The sequence below is a fragment of the Strongylocentrotus purpuratus genome, unplaced genomic scaffold (assembly GCF_000002235.5).
Source record: "Strongylocentrotus purpuratus isolate Spur 01 unplaced genomic scaffold, Spur_5.0 spur5_scaffold_1, whole genome shotgun sequence".
NCBI classification, from domain to species: Eukaryota; Metazoa; Echinodermata; class Echinoidea; order Camarodonta; family Strongylocentrotidae; genus Strongylocentrotus; species Strongylocentrotus purpuratus.
The window spans coordinates 4,892,680-4,918,256 of NW_022145594.1; the positions used below are offsets into that span (position 1 = coordinate 4,892,680).

General features: G+C 40.2%; 1 protein-coding gene across 1 annotated transcript in view; it reads right to left on the bottom strand.

The window, feature by feature from the left end:
* Nucleotides 1–24,454, bottom strand: part of LOC589029 (neurogenic locus notch homolog protein 3-like) — a 47,019-nt gene extending 22,565 nt beyond the window's left edge. Inside the window, exons 1-18 of the mRNA XM_030977553.1 lie at nt 24,234–24,454; nt 23,181–23,345; nt 22,505–22,695; nt 22,094–22,182; nt 13,478–13,591; nt 11,977–12,057; nt 10,492–10,882; nt 9,608–9,726; nt 8,039–8,227; nt 7,549–7,652; nt 6,633–6,936; nt 5,925–6,092; nt 4,752–4,959; nt 3,270–3,440; nt 2,731–2,979; nt 2,212–2,478; nt 1,232–1,435; nt 528–677 (exon numbers count right to left, since the gene is read on the bottom strand). Coding sequence (XP_030833413.1) covers nt 528–677; nt 1,232–1,435; nt 2,212–2,478; nt 2,731–2,979; nt 3,270–3,440; nt 4,752–4,959; nt 5,925–6,092; nt 6,633–6,936; nt 7,549–7,652; nt 8,039–8,227; nt 9,608–9,726; nt 10,492–10,882; nt 11,977–12,057; nt 13,478–13,591; nt 22,094–22,182; nt 22,505–22,695; nt 23,181–23,345; nt 24,234–24,448 — 3,379 coding nt within the window. The 5' untranslated portion in view covers nt 24,449–24,454. The remainder of the gene's footprint in view (nt 1–527; nt 678–1,231; nt 1,436–2,211; nt 2,479–2,730; nt 2,980–3,269; nt 3,441–4,751; nt 4,960–5,924; nt 6,093–6,632; nt 6,937–7,548; nt 7,653–8,038; nt 8,228–9,607; nt 9,727–10,491; nt 10,883–11,976; nt 12,058–13,477; nt 13,592–22,093; nt 22,183–22,504; nt 22,696–23,180; nt 23,346–24,233) is intronic.
* Between the last annotated feature and the right edge of the window lie 1,123 nt (nt 24,455–25,577).

Consider the following 25,577-nt stretch of genomic DNA (forward strand, 5'->3'; position numbering starts at 1 on the left):
CTTGCCTAAAAATAGTAATATGTAATGTAGATGCAAATGGTGAAGCCATTTTCAATAAACAAGATTTTTAAGTTTTGTAGCCATCGTGCAGTCATTTTCATTTCGAACAATATTTTTATGTATTGGTCTCCGTCACCGATATTGATCAAATAAAACCTTTTTATAACTGCTAATAGCAGCCACTTTAACAATAGCATTTAATAATTTGCCATCACAGAATTCAATGATTTGCTTCATGAAATATAGAAAATTAAATAGTCATTGTGGTTTTTGTTTCAATTAATGTACAATATAAATATCAGTTCAGAGAAAGTAAAAGCAATGAAATACAAAAATAAAACATTAATGCTATGAAGTAATTTTAAAGTAAATGTGATTTCAACTAATTATGCCTCTAATACCGATTATTTTTCGCTCCCGTTTCCTAGTTCGGCACTAAAAAAGGAGTAAAATTTAAATCTACATGAGTAGCAAATATTGCTAACATGTACACATGTTGCCATTTTACTGCTTTTTAAGGATCTCACCTTCATCGCAGTCTCCAGTGACAGTGGTGTCTCCCTCATAAGCACAGTACTTCCCTGGGTCACAAATAGTACAGTCCAAAAGGGCCTGGCCATTCTCGTTGGGTCGGTAGGTTCCCTTTGGACATGGATATTGATAAGCATGCTCGGTACCTGATAGCATGTAATGAAAGTGGATTAGTCATTTCAAATTATTATGATGTATTGAAAAGGAAAGGGAAAGTATTTGGCTTCACTGAATACACAAGAAAGTCAGAGGAATTGCTCCATGCATACATCACCATTTACAACAAATGATGAAAGTGGATTGGTAATTTCAAATTATGATGATGTGATGTACCCATAAGGTATGGAAAGAGTATTCAGCTTTATTGAAGTAATACATGAGAAATCAAAGAAACTGTGAATACATCACCTTTTCCATAAAAGATTTAGATATACCTGATGGTAGTACTAAGTTGTCACCCCTATCAGATCCAGCTTGCCATTTGAAATGTAGTAAGCAGCTGGGCAGTCAAACAGCCTATAGTTTAATTTCCAATTTATCAGGGCAGTACTAATAATCCATCAAAACTTTACTCAACATATTCCACCGACCAAGTTCTCTAAAAGCAAAGGATCTTTCACAATGCTTTCAAGAATACCCATAGTTCTTCATACTGTCTTTGGGACCTTTGACTTACATCCTATCAGAGAGACTGGCTTACCGTCAGGGCAGTAGTAACCGGCTGGGCAGTCGAATGGCCTGAAGTTGGACACATTTCCAGGACAATACCACCCACCCTGGCAGGTCTGGCATTCCGACTGTTGGGTGTTCTCGTTGTATGTTCCTGGCGGGCAGCCGATGGGCTCGCTGGACCCTGCCTCGCAGTAGGTACCCACGGGACAAGGAGCGCCAGTGATGTCATCTCCTGTGGCGGAAGGTACAGGGGTTAAAGTTGAAAGAATTTAACACAACAATTCTGACTACAATGAAACGGGTATATGAAGACCGCTCAAGGGCAGTGGTCTTTATGTACAGGTTCCTTTAGTACAGGTTTCCATGAGAAACAATATTCAAGGGAAATTGTGGTCTATATAGATAGATATATAGGTGTTCTTTCTATACAGGTGATCACTAAAGCACATTTGACTGGCCATTTCAATGTGGAAATGACCGTCATACAGGTCCAAAAATGATTAATTTGAATAACACAGTACCAAACTTACAAGATCATTTTATATCGCAAATCAAATATTAATGTATGAATAAATTTGAATATTCAAGAGACTTTCATTTCTAAAACTGAATGTTAACTCTTTATCAGCTATGAAATGATATCCTTGACTGCCAACTGCCAGGATATTTTTTTATATATCTTGTACATACACATTGTATACCAAGACACTGTGCGTCTATACAGGCTGTGTGTCTGGACAGATGATTTAAAACAGCAATCTAAAGAAGTTCACAAGCGATATTTCATAATTCTTCTCATGTTTAGCAATATCATAAAGGACTAATATTCATGATGGTGCTTTTTGTATTTGTTAAGTGTCCGGACACACAAACAATCATCAAACATGTGACAGAAATGGACTGTGGCAGTCAATTACACGTTTCATCAGTACATTGACCAAAGTAGATTATGTGGCCCCATCCCCTGCTTTCTGCGTCTTTTAAACTAAGTGGACAGTTGTGACTTACCGATGGGGTTTGGATAGGAGGAGCCGTAGTGACAGTAGAACCCAGGGTCACAGGGAGCCTGCGGTCCAGTCAGGTTATAAGTACCGCAGTAGAACCCTGGATCACATGCCTCGCACTGTGACTCCTCCGACAGATAGAGGGCGTCGGAGTAAGTCCCGTTGGGGCACGGCTGAGGAACGGAGGTCTGCTGCGGACAGAAGAAACCTTGAGGGCACGGTCCACCGATACCGCTGTTGGTCTCACCGTCTGGTTTGATGATGTTCACACCTTTAATAGAAAGAAGAGGGTTGCCAATTTGTTTGATATCCGCACTTGAATAGAGAGAAAAGCTCTAGCTGTAAATTTTTAATACAAAGATAAATGTTAGTAATTCGGGATTAGATTATCAATTCCCACCCTAGACACATCCTATACCCACATAAATTTTCATTAGGAAATCATCATGCAGTCCCTTAAACTCTGAATCATGTCGGGTGTAGTAACCTCTCTCTCTCTCTCTAAGGCAGAACATACATGTACCTGATTGGCAATAGTAGCCAGGATCACAAGGCCCTGCCGACCCGTTTGCTATTCCAAATGAGTAGGCCCCTAGCTGGGTGCAGTAGTAGCCTGGAGCACAGGGCTGGCACTGGTCCACTGAGGCCAGTCCAAGGTCAGGATTGTAGGTCCCACGGGGGCAGGGGATAGACCCGTTGCTACCGGTACCCTCGGGACAGTAATGACCTCGTGGGCATTCCAAAATGTTTTCACCGTCTGCACAGTAGAATCCTATAGACAAATTGAAATGTTTCATTAATACAAGTACTAAAACCTATTAGGGGGGGGGGGGGGGTCTCAATATCTTTTTATTCTTCATGTATAAAACCTGTACAGTTAACAAATAAATTATTCACACTATTATATCAGCCCAGTCATTAGATTCTGTTGCTATTCCACACATGATCAAGCACACGCTCTAATCTCTGAGAAGTATTTCAGTCAGCCACCATTTCACAAGTTAATTAAAAAGCATTCAGTGCCCCCCCCCCCCCAAATCCTTATTAGCCAAGCTGACCTACCCTGTGGACGAGTGAAGCATTCCGCTTTTCCAGTTATATTGTTATACTCCCCGTCCGGACATCTTATGGCCGCAGGTGAACCCTCGGGACAGTAGTGACCAACGGGGCAGATGTTCCCAGTATCTCCGTCCGTTGGGTACTTGGTCTTGGCCTTCCCAATACAGTAGTACCCTGAAAACATAAAATGAGAGACGTGTAATGCAATTTACATTTTGTAAACAATTTCAGGGCTATAGATAATATCAGAGGGAAAGATATTTATCTGTTATATTGTACAAAGGAAAGCTATTCTTGCCGATACAGAAGTACCCTGAAAACTAGATTGATCTTCGACTGCACGCAGTTGAAAATGATGCCTTTGCCATAGAGTGAATTACCAAACCAAAACAGAAGCAATTGTTCAATTTCAAGTTTGATTATAATCCATCAACAGATTCTCAGAATATTATTTTTTCATGTACATGACCCTTTGATCTTTGACCTCATGACCCTAAAATCTAATCAGTTCATCAAGCTCTGCAAGACATACCTGACCCAAGTTTGGCGAGAATCATCAATTGGTTCTTGAGAAAATGCGATCAGAAGCCAAGTTTGCATATATACATAATGAGCCATGTGACCTTTGACCCCCAAATCTAATCAGTTCATTCGCTTTGCAAGATACATATGTGAACCAAGTTTAGCGTGAACCATCGATCGGTTCTTGAAAAAACGTGATCACAAGCTAATTTTGCATACATAATGAGCCCTGTAAAATTTGATCTTGGAGGTTTTGACCCCAAAATCTACTCAGATTATTGGTTTGCAAGATACACTTGTAACCTAAGTTTGATGGGAATCCATCAATCGGTTCTACAGACAAAGTGATGACAAGCTATTTTTGCATACATAATGAGCCTTGTGACCTTTGACCAAGTGAGCCCAAAATCTAATCAGTTCATTGGCTCTGCAAGATACATACATGACTCAAGTGTTGCGGGAACCCACCGTTCTTGAGATAATGCGATTACGAGAACGGGACCTAGAGACTACGTACGTACGTACAAACGGAGGGACAGCCTGGAAACCTTATGCCTCTGGATACTTCAAAGCGGAGGCATAACAATTTAAAACGAGAGACATAGAATGTAATGATATCTTGTCACCCATTTCAGTGCTATAGATGATATCAAAGGCACAGATATTCATGTCATCCTCTGTTATATTTTTGAAAAAGAGAGAGTCTTTATTCTTGACACTCAAAATGGATTCATGAATTGTATAAAAACATGATCAAGGCACTAGATTACTAATAAAAATATGATATCACCAAATTCTATCAATGTTGAATAATTTCAAAGATATGTTTACCTTGCACATCTTCATGTGTCTGCTGTGGTCGATTGTTCCGTTTACCTTGGATGGCCTTCATAGACAGGTTTTGCCTGCATTAGCATCATTGACCTTTAGCCTTTGACCTCATCACTTGACCTTTAACCTTACCTGGTGCACAGAGCTCGTTGGGTTCGGTCAGAGCGTATCCTCTGCAGACCTTGCCTCCTGGGCAGTCCAAGCAGTCAGCCATCTCCTGTCCTCCGGTCACGTTCAGGAAGGTTCCAATCTCGCACGGGTAGGAGATGGGCGTCTCGGTCCCCTCAGGGCAGTAGTATCCGGCCGGGCATTCCCCACCCCCGAGGATAGTGGAATTGGCCTGGGCGTTCAAAGAGAATTCAGAAATCAGATTCAGAATTAATTAATAGAAGTAGATAAACTAAAAATGCTTGACTTAGGGGGTGGGGGGGGGGGGGGGGGTCATGATGATTCCAAAGGGATTTTTTTTTTTTTTTTTTATGGGGGGGGGGGGGGAGAAAAGAGAGGTAACAACAAATTTGTTAACCATGAAAAATGATTAAAGTGAATTACTGGGATATGAGATCCGAGTAGTTTATATCCTGGTTGTCTTGTATTAAGGCTGTCCTGTAATAAAGGGTGTAAAACACTACCGGTACTTAAGATTTGTGTATGTCCTGCTTTCTTCATCATCATTTCTTACGTCAGCATTTTTCTTCCTACAAGGGGTTACTGACTTTTCCCGCCATAACAGCATTTCCTCCCTCCCTCCCCCCTCCCTCCCTCCTTCTGCTTGTCTGGAGAATCCTCTTCATCGAGACCAACCTTACTACTTTCACTCTTCATCATATTTTTCCATAAAATTGGGTTTTCCTTTCCCTCTTATGCCATCCCCCTTCAGATCTCATGCTCTTTTCAAAGGTTACCGGTAATCGTCTTCCCTTCTCAACACATGACCCACCAATTCATTCCACTTATCTTTACCACCTCCGGCACAGTTTCTTGTAGACCCAATCTTTCCCTGAGCTCCCTTGTGTTCTTTCTATCAGACAGTTTCACACCACACATCTTCTGTATCACAGCTTTTTCTGTTCCAACACAAGCCTTACAGAATCATTTATCATTTTACACTTAAACGAAAATCCAACCCAAACAGACAACTATTCAGAAAAATCAGAGAAGCAAACAAAAAAAAGTTTCAATTAAATCTGACTAAATATAGGTCATGAATTTTTCAAAGTTGTAATCACTATATTTTTGGGCACTTCAATTTGGCTGAAATCATCTTAACCATTAGTTCTGGATACGAGACCAAGCTCAACTTACACATTCTGTTATATATGGATGCGAGGTGTCGGCTCCTCCTATGCAGAAGTGTCCAGCAGCACAGTCCCCACTCCAGGTGGACAGGCCAGTCTCACCACAATACTTCCCTGGTGGACATGAAGGGCAGTCTCCCACATCTTGAGCACTGGCCTCTACACGATATGTACCCTGGTAATGGAAATGACCAATGAAATAAACAAATTTTTCTTAGTACATCAGGGCTTCTCCACCAATACCATACATTAAAATAATAGCTTCATTATTTAACTGTAAGTCCAGTCTAACCATATTTTGTTAGTGTTCTTTTTCCTCTTATTTTATCTTGACTCTAATACTAATTGATTGTCCTGAGTTTGATGGTAATCTGCCCATCAGTTCTAATGATAATGTGATCACGAGCCATTTTTGCGACATTATGAGTGCTGCGACCTTTGACCTTGTGACCCCAAAATCTGATCAGTTAATTAGCTCTGCAAAATACATACATGACCTAAGTTTGGCAGGAATCCATCAATCAGTTCTTGAGATAACGCAATCACAAGCTATTTTTGCATACATAATGAGCGCTGTACGTGACCTTTGACATTGTGACCACAAAATCTGATCAGTTTATTGGCTCTGCAAGGTACATACATGACCCAAGTTTGGCGGGAATCCATCAACGGACATACAGATAAAAATCATACTCTACTTAAGTTTCACACTCACCTCTGGACATGGAATGGGTACAATAGTCCGTGGAGGACAGTAATGACCACTAAGACACGGCTGCGGCGTTGCAGTCCCAGACTCATTACAATACGCCCCCTGAGGGCAGTCCAAACAGGACGAAGACGCTGTGGCGGTCGTGTAGGTGCCGCGTTCGCACGGTTCGGCCTTGTACGCAGCACTGCCGCTGTAGTGGCCCTCTGGGACCTCGTGTTGAATGCTGGTACCGGAGCCACCGGTGCAGTAGTACCCGGGGTTGCAGGGGCCTGTGGGCTCGGGGTTGTTGTCACCAGCACAGTAGTATCTGGAAATATAGGCAAGTTTGATGGCATCATAAACATGGCTGCGAGTTGGTGCACTGCAGGCTTCACAGACATATTTAAACGTTAGAGACAATTAGGTATCACCTCTCCGAACAAATTATACGATTTCTCAATTCAGGTCGATGGAAATACGAATCGTGTAATCATACTATGCGCGAACAAGTGAGGCATTGATCGCGAAGTTCCGGACATGACACTGTATTGTTATGTTTTCAAAAGGCACAGCCCATTATGAAATGTACAAGAAACCATATCCTGTCTGTATTTAAATGTTTTGATTGAAGCTTTAATAAAAGCTTGTCATTGTTCTCAACTCCCCTGCCCCAAAGAGAAACTATAAGCAAACAAAAGGTCTTCAATCATGTAAATCTACACAATTAAACGGTTAAATTTGTTGTAGCTGCAATTGTCGAATCATCACAACGCAATTAACTATTTACACGATTACACGAATCAGAGCGACAATCTTCAATCGTGTAAGTCACGATTAAGGTGAATCGTGTAAAATATATATAATCAACAAAACATATCATGTAATCGTGTTGCAGAGATTTTTTTCAAAATCTAAAGATAGAATTGGAATTGAGACTTACCCGGGGTCGCAAGCGATGCAATCATCAGCTGATGTAGAACCTGATGAGTTATGGTAGGTTCCTAGAGGGCAGTTGGCTGGATAGAGCAGGCACCTTGGAACCATCTAATAAGAGGAAAAGGGAATACTAATTATAAAGGCTTGTCCACATATGCTAAGGGCAAGCGGGATTGCATACTGGCTATAACACGTTTTACACTGAAATCGGGCCAGGCGTTTATTGCGTTTTGGGGAAATAAACATTCTTTTTGCCCTAAAATATGTGAAGATTAAAAGTGAAAAATTGATAATAGATCCAGAGAGTTATCTTTCTTTGATCTTATGATTCATTTTGTTTATGGATTTTACATTTATTGCGTTTTGCAATCAGGCTTTTCATTTCTTAACAATATCTACATTATCTAAGGACTGTAACATCCACAATCCCAAGCTATAATAGAACTTCAAATATAGCTTCAAAATTATGAAATGGCATCAATAAATCCAATTACCTCAGGACTGTAGTATTCACTGTCACAAGCCACTGGAGCATCTGCAGGGTCGAGGCAAGACATGCCCTCAGGACATGGTGTGCAGGAGTCGTTCCTAGCCGAGGAGTACGTCCCGTAGGGGCACGGCTGGGGAACGTTGACAGGGTCAGGGCAGTAGAAACCAGCTGGACAGTCAGTGCACAATGTTCCCTGTTATATGAAGGAATGGATTTTTATTATATCAATAACTTGATTTGTATAACCGAGGTAGAATCATCAGTGTCCATACTGTTCTCCTGAGGGTACTACAATCATATTGTTACCCTGGCGTTAGCCGAGCTACCACGATGAGGCACATGCCAATCAATCATTCAAGAAATTTTTGCAGTCAAATTGTTACGATGAGGTACTCAAGCATTCAGGAAATTTCTTTGTAGTGGGTACAGTACACCCGAGTGGTGAGTAGCAAATGAACATTAATATCTTGCCAAAGGACTTTAGTGCCACAGGGGGGCTTGAAATAAACCACAATAACTCTATTATTGATCACACTAGATCAAATATATGTATAAGAAAAAAAATTACAGAACAAATAGCAATATTTAGATATAATGAGGCTTTATTTAAATTATAAAGACAGCCATTAAAGGGAACGGATATTTTTTTTTGTGGACATCTCCCTTGAGTGAACTTCATTGGCAGTTGGCTCTTATGAACAGGCTCCTTTAGAACAGGTTTCAATGAGAAACCATATTCAAGGGAAATGAAAATGTAGGCTTTATAGACAGGTGGTCTTCCTAAACAGGTGGTTGCTAAAGTGGGTTTGCCTGTACTATTACCCTGGCTTTGGTCCAGCTGCCCTCAGCTGCTTAAACAAAAGGCCGAGTTCTGGGGAGAGGTGAACCATAGGCACCAATGTAAATCAGGTGGGGTATCAGGACCCCACTTTTGTTTCTCTCATTAAAACTTGGACAGAGCCTTGCAGCTCTGCGTGAGAGATGGCAGCTGTACTCTTCATCATCTTACGTAATAGTGTAAACAAACTCTTACTTGGGGCTCTGCCTGAAAGGAAATGAAAAGTAGGAAATATATATTTTACTTGTTTTAAGATATTTTCATGTCCAAAAGTCACTTTTAATTTGAATGAAGACCATAATGAAAGTTCAAACGAAGCAAAATGACCCAGAATTGGTGATATAACAACAATTTTAATTGTGGAAATTAGCACTCTTTCTCCCTTCCTCTCTCCCTCTTTCATGATTATCTCTCTATCCCTCTTTATCACCCAGTCAAGGTCTCAGCAGGGGGATTACATTGTATAGCGCTAGTGTTTACTTTAGGCTTAGCTCCAGGAATAGTGAAAGTCAAATGGGGGTTTTAATTTTAAACGACGAGTTTTCGTCATGATGATCAACTTTTTCTGATTTCCACACCGTTTTTTTCACAATGCAATCGCATGACCAGAACTCAACTTTATCTTTAAGAGCATTCAAATTCCTACCAGGTACCCATTTACTGCGCCTGAGTGTTGAGTGGATGTAGATTAATGTCATAGCCAAGGAAGGAATGAATGTAAGAAAATATCCTTACCTCTCCCAGTCCACTGTATGTTCCAGTGGGGCATGTAGTTGGTAAATCACTGGCTACCAGACACAGAGACCCTGTTGGGCATGGGGTACATGACGAAGCCTGCTCCAGGCTGTACATTCCTGTAATATAGAGAATAGAGAGAGCGAGGGAGTGATAGAGGGAGGGTGGGAAAACCTATCTTTTCAAATTGTAAATTGCAGTTGTGCGTCGGTCAATGGAGGTGCGCACCATATTTGTCTTTATTTAGTTGATTGCCACTGTTTTTCTTACCTTATCTATGTTACTTTTGTATTTTTGCTTTTTCTTCTAATTTAATTCTACGGGTTATAGTCTTCTCTTAATCAGAACACTGTGCGCTTAGAAACATCAGTATTAAGCGCCTAATAAATGTTATGTATTATTATTATTACAGAGAGAGATAGAGAGAGGGAATGGATATATGGATAAATGTGTAATACTCAGATTACAACTTAGGATCAGGACTACACCTACTAACTATCTTACATAAAAAGAAAAAGAAATCTCTTGTAATTTTTAACCCCTTATCTTTATCATTATGGATCGTAAATGACTTACAGAGAGGAAAAGGAATGCAAATACACACACTTTCCTTCACATAGATTCAATCTCTAAAAGCCATCACCTTTCATCCGACCTGCACACAAAAGTAACTTATATGTACCAAGAGGGCATGGGGTACTGAAATAGTGATGTCTTAGCTGCATAATTCTCATATCCATCATCTTCCAACTAACACAAGTGTGTAAGTTATATACAAAGAGTACTATTAAGAGGTGCAGAAATATGTACACGTCTAAGGCACAATTCCAAACCCTTAATTGACGGCCTCAACCTCCAGCATACATTTTCACTAAGTGACTTACCAAGTGGACAAGGGGTACATATACCCCCACCCTGCGCAGCATATGTCCCCGCGGTGCAGTTCCTCGGTTGTATCCTATCCGACCCGTCCAGGCACTCTTGACCGGCCGGACAAATGCTGCAGGACGATGCGCCCTCCTCGCTCCACTGGCCCTCCGGACATACGCTACATACCTGCTGACCGCTAAGACTGTAGTAGCCGGGATCACAGGCTGTCGGGGACCCGCTGACCGAGAGGCAGGAGGAACCACCAGGGCAAAGGTAACAGGTGGATTTGCCTGTGGTGTCTTGGTAAGTACCGCCGGGGCAGGCTTGAGGGTTGCCCAGGGGCGAGGGGCACATGAAACCCTGGGGGCAGAGCAGACAGTCGGTTCTGTTGGAGTACTCCCCGACCTGAAAGAATTTGGACTCGATGATATATGATTTTAAAAAACAAAATCAAATGCGTCAAGTCTGAATGTTGGATAAAAATGAGACCCCAGCCTATTTCGTCCCATATGTTATCTTCCTCTGAAGTACATGTAGGTTTATCTGATAATTGTATGAAGTTTATGTCCTACCAGAAAAGAATCTGACAAAATATTAAGTGAAAAGACACATTTGATGTCAATTTATATTTAGAACTCAACAATATTCTGTAATGTATGGAACATCAATTGACCAAATATCTTGGAGTCGCAAAAAAGTTGCATTATACAACACCAGCATTTCAGATATTCAATCAGGTACATAATAATATGCATGTATCTCAGAGACTACTACCACTAGGTCAAGCGTCTCAGAGACACTTTAACAATTCCATTAACTTAATTTTTCCTCTCAAATTTTCAAACTCCCAATTTTATTCAAGTCAGATTTTGGGAACACTCATGCGGTCCCTCCGTTCCTGGAGTGGGGGGGGGGGACGGGAATAAGAGTTTCCTCTCAAACCCTGGTACAGGACTACAATGGACCAGTTTAGAAGGTTATAAAATATAATGCACAGATTATTGCTAGGTAGTACAAACATTACAGGTTGCCCTACCTATCGACGAGTGATGTTTACAATTCACATTCTGACTATCAAAATACAATTATTTGTAACAGGAGAATGAAATAATTTCTAAAGATGAATGTAACAGTTTTGTGCATTATATTTTATTACATCAAGAAAATGGCCTATTGGCAGGTGGTCTTCATCCATACAACTAATTACCATTTACAAAATAAGATACAAATATTGTGTTCATGGCACAACAGCACGTACAGAGGTAAATACAGTTAACCTTGCATAAGTCGACCTTCCTTAAGTCGAATAATCGCCCAAGTCAAAGCAATTTTTTTCGACCAGATAATGCAAACCATGTGTAATTTACCTCTTATAAGTCGAAATTCTCCTATTAAAGTCAAATATATTTCTGTGGTTCCAAGAGGTACAACTTATGCAAAGTTACCTGTACATGAAACTGGAAACTGAAGATTGCAAGAAGAGACTGACAGTGACTGACCTGACATAACCCTTGACCTGATGACCCGCATGCTTGACCCACAGGACATTCCGCACAGCTGGTTGACCCGCTTGTTGAGAACTAGGGAGGAGAAATATTCAAATTGGTAACAACAATTAACAATGTCCTTTTGGCACTTGATATCATTACATACACATACACAACTCCTTAACAAAAAAATTAAATTCAAGAAAACCAATCACTGCAATATATACGCTGAGTATTTTGTTCTGTATATTTGATTTTCATGCTTGTTTCCTGTGGTAAATCATAACATTAGCTTTACTATTACATGCACTGATATGAAGCTATATTGCACAATACAAAACCAAAAACTGTACTTAAAAATCGATAGAAAACGCACTTTGTTCAAATTGCATCAAATTAGACACACACAAAAGACTTATAATTAACTCATATTTTCTTTTGATGTGGGCGTTAATGTGAAATTGTGAAATAAATCCCCTAAACGTTTAAATTCTCAAAACATTTCATTTTTATTTGTTTGTTAATCAATTAATCAGTAAAGTGAGATGTGAGATGTCTAGTGGTACATTGGCACTTGGTCAGCTCACTGCCTTCTCCTACCACCTGGCTCAGACAGACCGGGGTTCAAAATAACAAAATTCATCTCACATGTTTCAGATGTGGACATTAAAAGTCAGTCCCCAGACGTACATATATACATAAATATATAATTGATCTCCTTTAAAACCCAATTACAAATAATTCATTCATTAACATATCTATTTATCTATATATTTATTTAATTTTATCTTATTTATTCATTTCTATTTTATTAGGGGTATCCCCAGACGTATATAATCATATATAATTGATTGATACATATCTTTAGAAACCCAATTGCACAAAAAGTAATTAATTTATTTAGATCTTTATTTATTTATCTTTTTTATCCTATTTATTTATCTATTTTATCAACTTCAATCTCATTATTTCTCTCTTTTCAATTCCAATTTTAGGAATATAAGACAAAGCTTTTCAATGGTACTTTGGAGGACGTAGTTTCACTATCATATATATCATCGGGGGGGGGGGTTGTTTCACAAAGATGCTAAGTTGAACTTATCTCTAAGTTGGACTTAACAGTAATGGAAAGCCATTAGAATCTTTGAAAATATTTTGTAAAAGTTATTTTTAAAGGCATGAAATGTTGATTCAAATCATTCATATTTTTTCATTATCAAAGAGATTTTATGTTCTTGATGTGGAATTAAAGAAATGTCTAAAATACTTAAAATTTCTCTTTTGAATATACTTTTTTTTAAGGCTACAAATGGCTCTCCATAACTTTTAAGTCCAATTTAGAGTTAAGTTTGGCTTACGATCTTTGTGAAACACCCCCAGTTTAGACCCACAAGGGCATTAACTCTGTGTTATAGTAAATGCGTTAACGCCCTTCTGGCTGCAAACAGATCATATCTCTTCAAACAGGTATATGAGCATCAGGTATGGTTAGTATTAGCATTAGTAAGCTTACAAAGCCAGCCTCGCATGCAACAGGTTCTTGGGTATTGTTTGAGCAGCGGAAGTTAGCTGGGCACTCAGCACAACTCGTCTGGGTCGACGCGGTCTGGTAGGTCCCTGCAGCACACTATTTAGGGGATAAAACATTCCATTTTAATAATGGTGATGATAATGATAATAATAATGATTATAATAATAACAATAGTAATAATGTTAAAAGTATTAATAATACAAACACTAATAATAATATGATAATATTAATAACAATAATGACAACAACAACATTATCAACAACAACAACGACAATAAATATTAATAATAATAATAATAATAAAATTTATAATAACAATTATAATAATAATAATGTATACATTTATATTTCACACTGTAAGTGTATTTGATTTAGTCGACCAAAAGGTTAGAGCGCCATCTTCGGCGACAGACTTTTATAGACAGAGTTTCAAAGTCAAACAATGATCAATGAAGAACAATGAGAAATCGATGATTAATTGCAACATATTCTTAGCTGCAGACAAGTTAATTGACTAAAAGGAGGCAAGAAGGTCAGTACTTAAGCTTGCAGTGTTTCAGTTGTGGGAAATATGTGTATAATTATGATATTTATGCCATAACTTTGAGGCAGGTGCCCATGTATAAGAATTTATGTTGATGAATCTGTGTATAAGAACTTAAGTTGTATTAATTTAAAGAAGTGTGAAGACTATTCAGGAAACACAAAGAAATAGTAAGGTTAAGTAAATGGCAAGGTTTGGTATAATGCCTATGGGTCACGCCCAAATTTGTATTAAGAAACCTGTAATTATTATTGCATTTTAATTAATGCCCATTTTTTGTTGTTTGTTTTCTCACAGTTTTCACGGAGTGAAAAGAATGGTGTTGAAAGAAAGGAGTCAAAGAAATGAAGCTTCGCTCATACCAAAGAATAAAAGAAACACTCCCGTAAAAACCTTGTTAATTTGTCGTAATTTGATTGGCTGCAGTTACAGTGAAAACTTCTGGCTCTAAGATTGGTTACTGTTCACTGTCGACAAGATGCCAGAGGAAGAAGAGGCTAAGCGAACGAGATCCGACCCGAAGCCAACCGAACTTGGACTCCAGCACCAAAACGACCAACATGAACTGGAGTTTCGTTATTCATTAAGAGGTTGGCGTCAAGCGGCCAATAAGTTGAGAGCTGCTTTAAGTGATGAAGAACTCGTATTGGTTATCAAGCAACAGAGAGATGAAGTCCAAGCTGCTATGGACAAGGCAACGGTAGTTCAGGATTCTCTCAGCAAGATTAAGGTGTCCTTAAAATTGCATGATGACAGCTTCGACAAGATTGAAGAGGTGGAGGAGCAGCATGCAGAGCTGATGAAACAAACCCACGAAAGAGTGAAGGTTCTACAAGGAGGCTCTGTAACCCAATCGACGTCATCCAGACACTCCTCTAAACCTTCTCCAAAACGACAGAATGATTGTGAAGAGTGGGTCAACGCCGAACCAAAAGATGACCCACCTACGATGGAGAAGATTAACCCAAGAGCTCCGGACATTGAAACGGGAAACTCGTTAGCAGCGAGTTTAGTGGACCAGATGAGGATAAGTCACCTGCCCCCTCCAGAGCCCACTCAGTTCGATGGAAGTCCCCTCCAATATCCAACTTGGAAAAGAAGCTACGACCTCCTAATAGAAAAAAGAGAGATAAACGCAGCAGATAAGTTCTATTATCTTCTGAAGTACATAAAGGGCCAACCCTTGCAACTGGTACAAGGATACGCATTGCTAGGTGATACCAACTCTTATGCTGCTGCGAAGATGGCCCTAGAAAGGAGGTACGGAGATCCCTTTGTCCTATCTAGCGCCTACAGGGATAAATTGGACTCTTGGCCCAGAATCAGCAACAGAGATGGCCAAGGTCTTCGAATGCTGTCTGACTTTGTGAAACAGTGCTGTACAGCAATGACAACCATCGGAAATCTGGCTCAATTGAATGATGAGAGGGAAAATAGGAAGATCTTGGCTAAACTCCCAGACCACCTGATTGTGAGTTGGGGTAGGAAAGTTGCTCATTGGAAGAAAACTCATGGAAATTTCCCATCATTTCATGAGTTCAGTGACTTCATTGAGGAGGAGGCCAATATCGCATGTGACCCAATTACCTCTTTGTATAGTGTAAAGGAGCTGAAGGTAGACAAGCAGCGGACGATTCCGGGCGCAACATCCATGTATGCCTCGACAGATCAACGCCCTCAGCATCCAAGAAAGGGGAAGAAGCAGGAGTATGTATGTGTGCTCTGTAAGGAAAACCACCAACTAGGAGTTTGTAAAAGGTTCCTTTCAATGACTTTGAAGGAGCGAAAGACCTACGTACGAGACAATGGACTGTGTTATGGTTGTCTCATAAGAAGACACACATCAAGAGAATGCAGAAGGAGAGACACATGCAGTGTCTGCAAACGGCGACATCCCACTTCTCTTCATGAAGACTGGAATCGGAGTAATCAAGTACAAGAGAGAGATGATGTGAGAATGGAGATCCAATGGTCTGATCATGAGAGTTCTAACGCAACAGAAGAACTCCGGTCATCGAGTTCTCACACAACAGTAAACCACATGACCTTGAAGAAACAGGCTGTAAAGTGTTCAGCAGTTGTTCCAGTCTGGATATCACAGAAGGGCAGATTTGATGAAAGGCTGATATATGCATTATTGGATACTCAGTCGGACACCACATTCTTGCTGGAATCTACCAAGGAAGCCATGAATCTACAAGGTTTAAAGGTGAATCTTCTTCTTTCTACTATGTCCAAGAAGGATGAGAGGATCCCTAGTGAGAAAATTCAAGGACTCACGGTTCGTGCTCACAACAGTATGAAGACGATTGATCTCCCTGCAGTCTATACACGAGACATCATGCCCGCAAATAGGGAGTATATTCCAGTGCCTGAAGTGGCTATGTCCTTTCCTCACCTGACTGAAATTGCAGAGGAACTGCTACCACTACAAGACTGTGAGGTAGGATTGCTGATCGGATATGATTGTGCACATGCTCTAATTCCTCGCAGCATAATTCTTTCTCCTAATGATGATGATGGACCCTTCGGGATGAAGACAGATTTAGGTTGGTGTGTTGTGGGTATATCAAGTCAGAAGGAGTTTGCTGTCAGCCCTGACGACAGAATAGGGTTCAGTCATCGATTGATCACCTGTGAGATACTCCCTGAGCTGACTGAAAGCAAAACTGCAACCAAGGAAAAGGTGATGTTCTCACACAACGTCACCATCAAGGAAGAGATAAGTCCTTCATCGGTGCTGAGGATAATGGAAGCAGACTTCTCGGACCTAAGAGACAACAGCGAACCTTCCTCACATAATGATGTTAGATTCATGAACATCATGAAGAATAATGTTCGCTTAACAGAAGATGGACATTACGAAACTCCACTTCCCTTCAAGGAAAAGGAACCAGATCTGCCAAACAACAGGTATATGGCAGACAAGAGACTACAACATCTCAAACGAAAGTTTGAAAGAGATTCAAACTACCACCGTAGATACACAGAGAAGATGGAAGCACTCTTAGAGAAAGGGTACGCAGAGTTAGCACCAGAAATCAAGACAGCTGATAGTCCAGTCTGGTATATTCCCCACCACGGTGTTATACATCCCAACAAACTTCGGGTCGTATACGACTGCAGTGCACAGTACAAGGGGGAATCCCTTAACGATTATCTTCTCACTGGACCAGACCTGACAAATGCTCTCGTAGGCGTACTCTGCAGATTCAGGAGAGACGAGATTGCATTCAGTTGCGACATAAAGGAAATGTTTCACCAATTCAAGGTGAGAGAAGGCCACCGTGACTACTTGAGATATTTGTGGTGGAAAGACGGAGATATTCTTCAAGAACCCATTGAGCTGCGTATGACTGTCCATTTGTTTGGCGCATCTTCCTCCCCAGGCTGCTCCAATTTTTGCTTGAAGCAGACAGCTACTGATCACGCAGCCGAATTTGGAAATGATGTGAAGGACTTCATCCATCGGGATTTCTATGTGGACGATGGATTGAAATCCGTTCCTTCTACAAAGGACACTATCAACCTAGTTTCGAGAACAAGACAACTGTGTAAGAAAAGTGGACTGCATCTACACAAGTTCATATCTAACAGCAGAGAAGTAATGGAATCTGTTCCGGAGCCTGATAGAGCGAAGGGAGTCTCCAAGACGGATCTTATGGGAGTTGATTCACCCATGGAAAAGGCTCTGGGAGTTCTATGGTGTGTTGAGTCCGACACACTTAAGTTCAGGCTCACTCTACATGACAAACCCCTGACGAGAAGAGGAGTCTTAGCCACAGTTATGTCAATCTACGATCCATTGGGTCTGTTGGCGCCAGTTGTACTGCGAGGAAAACAGATCTTGCAAGAACTATGCAGGAAAGCAGTAGACTGGGATGATCAACTGCCTGATGAACAGAGAAGCAGCTGGGAGAAATGGAGAGCTGATTTGCATAATCTGGACTCAATCTCCATACAAAGATGCTACAAGCCTGCACATTTCGGAGAAGTAAAGACAACGCAGCTTCATCATTTTTCTGATGCCAGTACTACTGGTTATGGCGAGTGCACATATCTAAGGCTGACTAATGATGAAGGAAAGGTGCATTGTACACTCCTGATGGGGAAGGCCAGAGTTGTACCTCTCAAACCAATCACTGTACCACGTCTGGAGCTGACAGCTGCAGTTGTTTCAATATTAGAGTCAGTGCATTTCTTCAGAGAGAGTTTGTACCCTCAGACACTGAAGAGTTCTATTGGACGGACAGCAATGTAGTAATGGGCTACGTTAGTAACGACTCGAAGTGCTTTCATGTCTTTGTTGCCAACCGTGTGCATCAGATTAGACAACACTCTTCCCCCTCACAATGGAGACATGTGGGTACACAGGATAACCCAGCTGATATTGCTTCTCGAGGAGCTACAGTCAACCAACTCCTGTCTTCCTCTTGGTTTACTGGCCCAAAGTTCCTGTGGGAGAGCAACGCAGAGAAGTTCATTCAAGGTGATAAGTTTGATGTGAAGTTGGATGATCCAGAAGTGAAGAAAGCTCATGCAAACGTTGTACATGGTCACTCTAAGCCTTGTACCTTTGAGATCGATCGTTTGGACAGATTTTCCTCTTGGCACAGAGCTAAAAGGGCAGTAGCAAACTGCATGAGACTGAAGGTGCATTTGAGAAGGCGATGTCGAGAGTGAGGTCTGAGCAAGTCATCCACCACTGGAAAGACTTTATTCCATGGTGAGCTACAGAAGCTTACTACAAAGGAACTCAACAAGGCACAATGTGAAATCCTGAAGACCGTACAGAGAGATGCATTCAGTAATGAACTGACAGCTATACACAACCAGTCTGGTAAAGGTAGTGAGATGAATGCAAACAAGAGACACAGGCGTAAGCAGCAAGGGTATAGTCGCTTTCATCGTCTTGACCCTTTCATCGACGCTGATGGAATACTGAGAGTAGGTGGACGCCTAAGTTGTGCTGAAGGTTCCTATGAAAGTAAGCATCCAGCTATTCTACCTCAGGACCACCATATTACAGAGTTGATAATACGACATTGTCACATTCAGACAGCTCACCAGGGACGAGGTATGACCATCAACCAACTGAGGTCCAGCGGCTTCTGGGTCTTATCTGGGAGCTCAACAGTCTCTAGACTCATAAGGAAGTGTGTCACATGTCGTAGGCTACGTGGCGAATCTCAATGGCAGAAGATGTCAAACCTGCCTAAGGACAGAGTTGAGCCTACACCACCCTTCACATACAGCTGTATGGACGTGTTTGGTCCATGGGTAATCAAAGAAGGCCGAAAGGAACTGAAAAGGTACGGCCTCCTCTTCAGTTGTATGGCTTCTAGGGCTGTGCACATTGAGACACTAAATTCGATGACAACCGACTCTTTCATCAACGCTCTTCGACGATTCCTATCCATTAGAGGTCCTGTGCGCCAGCTTCGTTCAGATAGAGGCACTAACTTCATCGGGGCTGAAGCTGAGCTAAGAGAAGGTAGTAATACACACCAGGACAAGATTCAGGAATTTCTTCTGAGGAAAGACTGTGATTATATTCACTTCAAATTCAATGTCCCTTCGGCTAGTCACATGGGAGGTGTATGGGAAAGACAAATACGCAGTATACGTCGTGTTTTAGAAACATTGCTGTATGAAGCTGGACAGCAGCTTGATGATGAGTCCCTGCGCACCCTCATGAACGAAGCAGCAGCTATCGTAAATAGCAGACCTCTGACTGTCGACAATTTGAATGACCCTACACATCCTGAGCCCCTGACACCGAATCATCTTCTGACGATGAAAACCAACGTGCTGTTGCCGCCTCCAGGACACTTCCAACGAGAGGACTTGTACTCTAGGAAAAGATGGAGGAGAGTTCAGCATCTCGCTAACGAATTCTGGAAGCGTTGGAAGCGAGAGTTTCTCCAGAGTCTTCAATCACGTCAGAAATGGACTTGCCCACAGCGTGAAGCCCGTATAGGTGATGTCGTAATAATGAAAGACGACAATCCAAGAAACCAATGGACGCTAGCCAGAGTAGTTGATGTTTACCCATCCTCGGACAATCATGTGCATAAGGTTAAATTGGTGATGGGTAACCCCAAGATAAACAGTCGCGGGAAGCGAATCTTCCAACAACGTTATTTTGAACGACCAATACATAAGCTTATCTTGTTAGTTGCGCATGAAGACCAGGGGAAATTCCCTGACAAGGAGCCACAAGGCTAGGGGGTTGAACTTGGTTGACATGGAGCCACAAGGCTAGGGGGTTGAACTTGGTTGACAAGGAGCCACAAGGCTAGGAGGTTGAACTTGATTGACAAGGAGCCACGAGGCTAGGGGGTTTAACTTAATTAACCTAAAGTAATAATTGTTATGTCCAAATCGCCATGTCTAGAGATTGAGCCTGGCATTGGATAACAAGGAGCCAAGGGGTCTGAATTAAGACTAATTCATGTTATCATTTGATATTGTTTATTGTGTCTGAACTTGAAAATAATTTGAATTTTCGCAGACATTGTGTTTGATAAATGTGATTTCAACCAAAATTCTAAAGTCTGAAAGGGAGAATATCTTCAATTTTCTAAATGCCCCTTTGTTTTATGTATATGTATACTGGTTTGATCATAATGCTAGAGTCTGGATGTAAGACTAAATTGAAATGTTTAAGGTTAAACATGCTTTATTTTCTGAAAAGGTCAACTTGGAATATAAAACTATTCCTTGGTTAGTAAACATATATCTGTGTCTGAGATGAAAACTACATCTAAGAGTCAAGTGAGACTATATTTAAGATTATTCATTTCAGTGTAAACTTACTAGGGTCTGAAGTCAGACTTGTTACCTTGTGACATTTCATTTGTTTGCAAAATGAATTGTAGACATAAGGTTGATGCTCATGAAATCATATCTATGTGTCTGATGCAAGACTAAGGAGTTAATGTTATTTAACAAAAATTATACATGCATAAAATAATTTTTAAGATTAATTAGGGCTGAGACTAATTTGAAACAAAATTTGAAGTCATGTATTACTATACAATACATGGATGGTGTTTTGGTTACAGAGTCAAATTTATGCATTAGTTTAGATTCTTGATCTCTGAACGTCTGTTATAGAAGGATTAGAATTGAACATTATAAGTTGTAAAACCAGTTAAACTTATAGATTGAAGCTAGTGAGTACAGCTAGATGCATTACATTTACTTCTAGATGTGCTTTGTATACATACAAAGTTAGAAATGTTAGTTCTGTAGAACACGTAAGAAGTATCGCAGGTATGTCAAACAGTTTATTATGGTAAATTAGTTGTACTAATTTAAAGGAGCCATGTAAGTGTATTTGATTTAGTCGACCAAAAGGTTAGAGCGCCATCTTCGGCGACAGACTTTTATAGACAGAGTTTCAAAGTCAAACAATGATCAATGAAGAACAATGAGAAATCAATGATTAATTGCAACATATTCTTAGCTGCAGACAAGTTAATGGACTAAAAGGAGGCAACAAGGTCAGTACTTAAGCTTGCAGTGTTTCAGTTGTGGAAATATGTGTATAATTATGATATTTATGCCATAACTTTGAGGCAGGTGCCCATGTATAAGAATTTATGTTGATGAATCTGTGTATAAGAACGTAAGTTGTATTAATTTAAAGAAGTGTGAAGACTATTCAGGAAACACAAAGAAATAGTAAGGTTAAGTAAATGGCAAGGTTTGGTATAATGCCTATGGGTCACGCCCAAATTTGTATTAAGAAACCTGTAATTATTATTGCATTCTAATTAATGCCCATTTTTTTTTTTTTTTTCTCACAGTTTTCACGGAGTGAAAAGAACGGTGTTGAAAGAAAGGAGTCAAAGAAATGAAGCTACGCTCATACCAAAGAATAAAAGAAACACTCCCATAAAAACCTTGTTAATTTGTCGTAATTTGATTGGCTGCAGTTACACACACCGATCCATCCGAGAGGTTGGTTGGGGGTACATTTGATAAAGGGAGGGAGGGGGCTATATGACACTGTCATTGGGGATTGTTATACTACACGTATGACTTACCGTGATACATGTCTCTTGTCCTGTCTGATCTGTGTAGTAACCTGGAGGACAGGCCTGAGGAGCCTTCGTCTCGTCAGCACATTGGTAACCTAACAAAAAGAACACACAAATAGCTTTATTTCTTCAATCATATCCCTCACGAGTGGTTTAAGGCGCTTGACTGGAGATGCGAAGGTCAAGTTGTTTTTTTTAATCCCGACACGGCACTATCCTTTGGCAAGATATTTACCTGCACTTGCTACTCTTCACCCACATGTTAAATGGGTACCCAGTAGGATGCAAAAGTTCATGTGGTTGGACGAGAAAGTGTGCACTTGTAAAATGACGACTGGCTGGAATGCTCCCCAGGGAGTGGAAAATGTGCATACATTGTGTGCGGGTATAAGCTCATGTGAAAAAAAAGATTCTTACCTATGGGACATTCAGTACAGTTCGCATTTCCCAGAGAATCTGCATACCAGCCAGCCGAACACACTGTGGGGGCACTAGACCCTTCGTACGGGCAGTACGATCCCTTAGGACAGTCTTGGCAGGATGTTTGACCCAAGCCTGCATATTGACCGGCTTGGCATATGATCGGTTTGGCACCAGTCGTTGGACATCTAACAAAAGGAAGAAGTGAATTAAAACTTTCAATTTATGTCATTTGGTACAGTATGACAATGTGAACAAAATAATACTCGGGTTAAACGATTAGAAGACCTTTAGTTAGGCAAATGATCGGTTTAGTGCAGACGTTGGACATCTAACAAAATAAAAAAGGAAAGAAGGTATAATTAAAAATCGTTAAATTTTCTTAAATACGATATGAGTAGGGTTAAAAATTCAAAAATTTAAATTAAAATGTTAAATTCTACGTCAATTAATTTTCTACATGTATGTGTATAACATCACATATTTCTGATAATACTTATGAATTTATTTTAATTACATTCATGCTGTCCTGCAGCTTGTGTATGTGAAATCACTCCCAAAGGAGTAGTCACATCAAAAATAATATGGGGCTCGATTAAAAAAAAGAACTCTGGGGCTAGGCCATAAAAAGGGGTCCTAAAGGGGAGGGGGTGTCAACGGGCTCTATATTTACCTGTATCCGGCAGGGCAGATGGTGCAAGTGGAATTGCCCCCTAGGGAGTAGTACGTCTCTGAACAGGGAGAAGGGGTTGAGTAGTGGTCAAAGCATTCAGACCCAGCCGGGCAGACCATACAGGCAAGGGCATTGGTCTCAATGCTGAAAGTCCCATCAATACATCTGGAATAGCAATACCATAAGCATAAAAGTACATATGAATGATTAAGGATTGTAATGATAATATGATAAAATGTTTTGTTTACACAGGGCAGCCTCATCAGGAATTAATACTGTTCTCCCAGAGGGCCCTGCAATCTTATCATTACCTGGCTGTAGCCAGGCTACCATGAAAAGGTACTCAAATTCTTCATATCGAGCACCTATTTACCTCACCTGGGTGGAGCGTGGCAATGGTAGATTAATATCTTGCCAAAAGACACGATTATGTGTACTCCTCACATAATTGCATCCAAAAAAAGAAACTATCATGCTGACTATAGTTTGATCATTATGTATTTAAATCATAACAATCATGAATAGTGAAGTAACTTATGAACACTCAACAAGCTAAGTCAACCAAATCTTGCAGCAGATTAAAACAACGAAAGCACTGGACCAGTAGACCAAGATATGTTTACAACTTTACACTGGACCACACAAACATGTCATCAAAATTTGGTCCTAAGTTGTTAACCACTTTCAGTCTACATGAACTTAAAATAAGTGAGCAATTCTACAATCCTTTCCATTGGGCATTGTCAGCATTATATCATTTTAAGTGGGCATGAGAGTAAAGAGTAAAGGGCCTTTCATAAAAACTGATTATCAATAACAAGTGTTAAATTTCTAATGACAACTTGCTCTCAGCCAATCAAATGCCACAATTTCAGTAGGTTATTGCACCTTTTTATTGATAACAAGTTTTATGAAACAGCTAGAGTCCAGAACTCAACGGTCTTTTTTAAAAGCTAAAACATGGAAATACAATTATTTTAAATACTACAGGGATCTTTATACCGGTAATTGCAATTTCAGATTTCATCAACAAGAAATAAAACTCTTCCTTACCCGATTGGTTCCACTAATCCGTCAACGGGGCAGTAGAAACCCACAATACAGTCCTGGCACGCCACGCTACCGTTGGGTGCGTAGGTTCCAGCCGTGCAGAGCACGGGGTCAGATGACTGGACGGTGCACTGGTAGCCCCCTGGACACGGAATGCAGGTGGTGGCATCGGCCAGAGAGTAGTAGCCATCGGGACACGGGCTGGGGGCTAAAGACATCAAGGTTGATTTGATAAATAATCCTTATTTAATAATTTGTTCCATATAAAATTGAAATGATGGCATAAGTGGAACATATTTTGGGGAAATTTTAAATAGGGCCAAGTAAAAATGATTGCCAGTTTCTGATATACATTTCAAATTAGAAGAAACAAGTTCTGTATTACATGCATTTCATGCAATTTACATCACAGCTATGATTTTTCCCATATAGTACTACAAATACTATGGAAATGGATCGAGTCAGTTCCACAAGAGGTTTTTTTTTTCTTTTTCCTTTGACCATGATACAGATGCAAATTTGAAATTACTACATACAGTGTATGAATTTCCATTTAAATTAAAACAAAAAATGTTTCTAAAAAAAGGAGGCAAAAAAAAAAAGACTAGTATTATAAGGCAAAAAGACTACACATGTCTTTTCCGTGGTATAATACGACTACGATGCGACCGAAGTATTCACGTGCGTGCAACCCTGGTGGTCCATGGTGCGACATACACAAAACCGAAGCGTGAGGAGAACTTTGGTCTGTTTCACGAATGCTATAGCGCGCGCTGATCGTTAAAATCAAGCCCCTTCATTTACGTGCAGTTGTCCAAAAGAAGTCGTAGATAGCGTTAACCGGTATTTGGCATACTACACTCCCTTTAGAGCATGCATGGAAAAGTTACTAGAAAACAATTTTATTTGTACATGTACATTGTAAGTAATACAGTAAGTTAATTTCATTTGGAATAAAATGATGATAAAATAGTGACAAGACAGGGAGTCTTCTGCAGAAGACTTCTCAAATTTTATCAAAAATAGACAATAAATTAATTTAACAAACCTTTAAATAAGCATTATAAGGAATTTCGTGTATGTTCAATTACTCAGTCTTTGGCCAATGGGGGAGGAGATATAAAAAGTCTTTAAAAAACACATGAATTTAAAAGTGATGTGAACTTTCTTACATTTCAACATAATTTTATATATTTAGGTGACAATTTATATCAGGCTAGATGGATGTTTGACTGCACGCAGTCGAAAAATGCTGCCTCCACCATAGAGCAAATTTACAAACCAAAACGGAAGCGAATTTACAAACCAAAACGGAAGCAAGTTTTCAAATTCAAGTTTGATTGTAAT